The 5,034-nt window shown below is 32.8% G+C and overlaps 1 protein-coding gene across 1 annotated transcript; it reads left to right on the top strand.

Moving 5' to 3' along the window:
- The first annotated feature begins 936 nt into the window (after positions 1-936).
- Positions 937-1,639, top strand: LOC129316616 (repetitive proline-rich cell wall protein 1-like). Its single transcript, XM_054961027.1, has one exon. The coding sequence runs from the start codon at positions 959-961 to the stop codon at positions 1,637-1,639; it is 681 nt and encodes a 226-aa protein (XP_054817002.1). The 5' UTR covers positions 937-958.
- The last annotated feature ends 3,395 nt before the right edge of the window (positions 1,640-5,034 follow it).

Below are 5,034 nucleotides of genomic sequence, written 5' to 3'. Positions count from 1 at the left end.
GGTACTGTCATTGTGGTCAATTGGTTCCACGATGGACCTTATGGAGTTGGGAGAATTTTGAGAGAAGGTTTTATGGTTGCCCTAATTAAACCTTTAAATCCAAAACACTTGCCCAAACAATTTTTTTATGCTTTTAAATGTAATATATTTACTTATTTAAATGAATGCTCTCTTCGGTCTTTGTTATAAGGAGGAGAGATTGATGATTTTTAATATAAGGTACTTGTTGATGTATTAATTATATATTTTTTCAACATTACCTCTATTTAAATGTATTAATTATGAGAGAGAATGGAATATAAATTTTAAAAATTCATTTAAAAATGGATAAAATAAGAAGTTTATTCTTTTTCATGCAAAGTTAATAATTTAATACCTCTTCTTAATTTTGATGAATTAGTTAGAGATATCTTATAATAAAAACATGAGAGAGGCTACTTTAGTAGATAGTTTAAATTAAAATTAAATCTAATAGTTAATGACCAAGTAGGTGTGACACATATGATAGTAGTTTGAGCCATTTAAACATTATTTTATAAATTGATGCTTGGGCAAGTATATGAAAAAATATCAGTTGAGAGAGAACAATCCCTCAAATTTTTTGAGGAATCAAACTCATTTTTGTCGGTCATGAGGATAACTTGCACAACCCAAAAAGAATATAGTAGTCAATGACTGACCAAAACTATATGGCATGCACGGCCAAATAAGACCCGTCATGATTTTGATGGACCATAAATGAGACCGTTAGTAATCCTACACCTCTCAACTAAATAAAACAGCATTTAAATGAGTAATATAGCTTTTGCATGTGCATATTTGACATGGCATTAGCTGTAAACTAAGATCATTACTATGATATAGATAGACCACTTGTGTGTCTATCGGAGAGTTTGCTTTGCTTTTTTCAGTATAAAATCTGTTCACTTGCACCGTTATACGACACCAAGTTCTCATCATGGCTTCTTATTCCTTCTTCCTTCTCGTCTTGCTGTTTGCATTTCTCACCCCTCCTGGGTTTGCCAATTTCGTCTATCATGAGCCTCCAACATATAAGCCTCCTATCTACAAGCCACCAATATACAAGCCTCCGATTTATAAACCACCAATTGATAAGCCTCCTGTTTACAAGCCACCGATCTACAAGCCTCCTGTTTATAAGCCTCCAGTCTACAAGCCTCCCATAAAGAAGCCGCCAATCTACAAGCCTCCTGTTTACAAGCCACCTATTTACAAGCCGCCAGTCTACAAATCCCCTGTTTACAAGCCGCCAGTCTGCAAACCCCTTGTTTACAAGCCTCCCGTTTACAAGCCACCAGTCTATAAACCCCCAATTTACAAGCCTCCCATAAAGAAGCCGCCAATCTATAAGCCTCCCATTTACAAGCCGCCAGTCTACAAACCCCCAATTTACAAGCCTCCAGTCTATAAGCCACCAATTTACAAGCCGCCAGTCTATAAGCCTCCAATTTACAAGCCTCCCATAGATAATCCGCCAATTTATAAGCCTCCTATAGAGAAGCCACTGGTCTACAAGCCTCCTATTTATAAAATCCCAATTGAAAAATCTCCAATTTATAAGCCACCTTTTTACAAACCTCCAATAGAGAAACCACCCATTTATAAGCCTCCCGTTTAAAAGCCTCCCATTTACAAGCCGCCACCCATTTAGTAACCCCAAATTTGGCGTGTCACCCATGCATAAGTTTCTACATCATGCTGTTTACAAATCTCTATTGCCTCATCGACCATCAATTTACAGGCATCCATGTAAAATAATAATATTTGGTCTCCACGATCTCAAGCACAACACGACAATGTCTCTTAATTATAGACTATCTACGTGTATGTTTGGCACCTCGCTGTATCTTTATGCTGCCTACAAAAGTATTGGACGAGTTTATGAACATGAGCATCTCACTATTGCAATACATGAGTAAATCAGCAGGAGTACTGAGTGTGAGAGTCAATGTGTTGTATTTTGATTTCTTTTTATATAAAGTATGCTTTCTGCAGATTGAATCTAGCTTTTATCTTTTATTAAGTTCCATTCTGTTGATATGCTCAAGTTAACTACAACAATCCATCACTAATACTCCCTCTAATCCTTAAATTAAATATAAGGCAAATTTTAAGTACGTGTTTGAGAGAGTTTAGAATTGAATGAAAGGAATGATCATTATTAGAATAGAATGGAATAGAGTGAAACGGAATGATATGAAATTTTTATTATTTAAAAATTTTATGATGAAAAGGAATGGTCTTACTATATAACTATTATTTAGGAGTTATTATAAAATGAATAGAGTGTAAATAAATTTTTATTATGCTATCTTTCTCATAAATTTTATTATTGATTGAAATGAAAAAGAAGTAAAAAGATCATGTAAATAGAACAGATGTAAAGGAATAACTTGAATTGTATTTTATATATATATATATATATATATATGAAATATTGCAGTACAAACACCATGTCGAATGAAAGCAAACATGCTTGATACAAAAGAAAAACACAGGAGAGTGGCAACGCAATGAGGGATAGGAGGAAGAGGGATATGGTGAGAGAATGAAATAACATGATATATTTAACAGGATTAGAGATTAGGGGTAATTTTGTAAATAAAATATTTTCTTGTAGCCATTCCATCCTTGATCCCCCAATTTGGAGGATAGGAAAAAAAATTGAATTTTCGGATGGAAAATGATGCGTTTAGATGCTGCTCCTCGTCATCCCATTCATCTTTAAAATGAACTCCTAACACAAATCTTATAGCCACTCTTATTCTGCCTTAAAAAAACTCCCAAACATAATATAAAAGTTTTGTTTGTCCTTAATATAAGACAAAGTTAAAGTAATTAATATTTTTCCCAAGTTCACCCTTTATTTATTATCATTTAAATTTAAGACAACAATTTATCATTATATTAATTACAAAGAAGGGCAAAAAATAGAAAAGTATATATTTTTAAACAATTTAGTAATGCTACTATTTTTTAAGGGAAAATCAATTTGTAAATCCTTATAGTTTTGCTTTATTGTGAATTAGGTCCCTATAGTTTCTCTATTTTTAATTAAATTCTTAAAATTTAATCTAGGGTTAAAGGGTAAATCTTTTCCTAGAAATATTTCTTGAGGTTAGATATTTATGGCTTTCTATTATCAAATCGAGTCTTATCTTAGATTTTTTTTTAATAATATGTGGAGCTGGTACTCTTTAAACCTCACTGCTACAGTGGGCAGAATGCTGACAATTGAGAAGAATTGTTTGTTGTTACATGCTGGCTTATATGGAAATGTCAAAAGAGAGAATTTATGAAAACACCATTATTGGAAGTCAACAACTTTATATGAAGGCTAAGGCTATTGTCTCTAGTTATAGTGATAGCACGGCTATGCTTGAGACAAGTCAATCTTCATGAAGTCTTGAAGAATGAAGGGAACCCCCTTGTGCTGCGAAGGTTGGATTATGGTTCATGTTGATGGGGCTTATACTCACGTTAGTGATGTGAGAGTCTTATTAGAGATAATCATAAATCTCCATTTGAAGTTTTTTTGCTTATATTCTAAAAGGAGATTCATAGAGCCAGAAAAACAGACCGAGCTCGTAAAGCCTATCTGTTTAAGCCCGTATAATAGGAGGGCCGAGCTTATAATTAGGACCTTAAAATGGAAAACGGTTTCAAACAGGCTGGCTCATTTAGGCCCTAATTTAAATGGGCTGGCCCTAAAGGGCTGAGGGCCAGCCCATTTAAGCCCTTGAAATTTTTTTTATTATGGACATAATGAGTGAAAGATTAGTGGGCTGGACAAAAATTGTGTAAGTTAGAGCCCATATTTACTAAAGGACAAAAGGAGGAAATTTTTTTAAAAAAAAGCCAACCCTAAGTTCTTAGTCTTGTTCTCAGAATCTCAGTCTCATTTTTGTCATTCCCACTGTCTCAATTTGTGTCCTCATATCGTGTGCAGTGGGTGACAGTAGTAGACGGCGATCTTTCTCTTTTAGACTTTATTCTTTGATCTTTCTGACTATCTTAAGGCTCTTATCTCCCTCTCACCTCACTCTCGCTCTCGTCTATTGCTGTAGCAACTCCACCGTCGACCATCATTCAATCTACATTCCTAATCCTGTTCTTAGTCTCACTTTTGTTAGTTTATGGCTTTGTGCGCAATGGGTGGTGTAACATCCTGATTTTTATATAATAAAGAAATTATGGAATTTAGGTTTTGAAAAAAATGATAATAATAGGAATTTATATTATTTGAGGTTATTTAGAAATAATATTATGGTTAGGTATTTAATTATGAATTTAAAAATTTAAATTTAAAACCACATAAGCAATATTTAATTAAGATATAATACATAAATAATTTTTTTATGTGTGTGTTAAAAAAAAAGAGAGAAGGTAGAAGGAATAAAAAAAAGGGTGGAAGGTTGTTATTTCTAAGTCCCACATTAGTTAGATGAGGGAAGAGATGAGGTGCCTTCATGTATAAAAAGGAGGGGGTGTGTGCATTAGGAAGCATGAGAGGCTAAGATGCAATTTAGAGAAAATTGCAATATGGCCCAAAGGTTTGAATAATTAAATTCAGACCTATAGTTTTTTTTAATATAATTTTGGGACCCAAAATCCCATTTTTATATTATTTTTCTCTCTTCCTCTCACGTTGTTCGGCGTTTTCTCGTAAGGGGGGATTATTTTCTTTTTTTCAGGTATGTTCTAACTTTCCTGTTTAGATTAGCATTTAAAAATTTATTTAATTACAAAATTAATTATTATAGTTATTTTTTAATAATATTAGCTTTCTAGTGATATGATTATTTTGTAGGATAGAGTAAATATTTTGATTAAGATTTTTCTATAGGATAGTTAATCTGATGATATGATGGATTAAAAATATAGGTTAAAGCTCTTAGGGATATAATAAATATTATAGAATATTTTCTTGAGGTTGAAACTCATGTTTAAGAATTTTAGAGTTAAAATCTAGATCTATATGGTTGAATTTATGTGGAATCTGAGATGTAGGGA

The sequence above is a fragment of the Prosopis cineraria genome, unplaced genomic scaffold (genome assembly GCF_029017545.1).
Source record: "Prosopis cineraria cultivar Desert tree isolate PC_DT_omini unplaced genomic scaffold, ASM2901754v1 PC7, whole genome shotgun sequence".
Classification (NCBI taxonomy): domain Eukaryota; kingdom Viridiplantae; phylum Streptophyta; class Magnoliopsida; order Fabales; family Fabaceae; genus Prosopis; species Prosopis cineraria.
The sequence above is the reverse complement of the archived record's forward strand: the minus strand, read 5'-3'. Positions and strand labels throughout refer to the sequence as shown.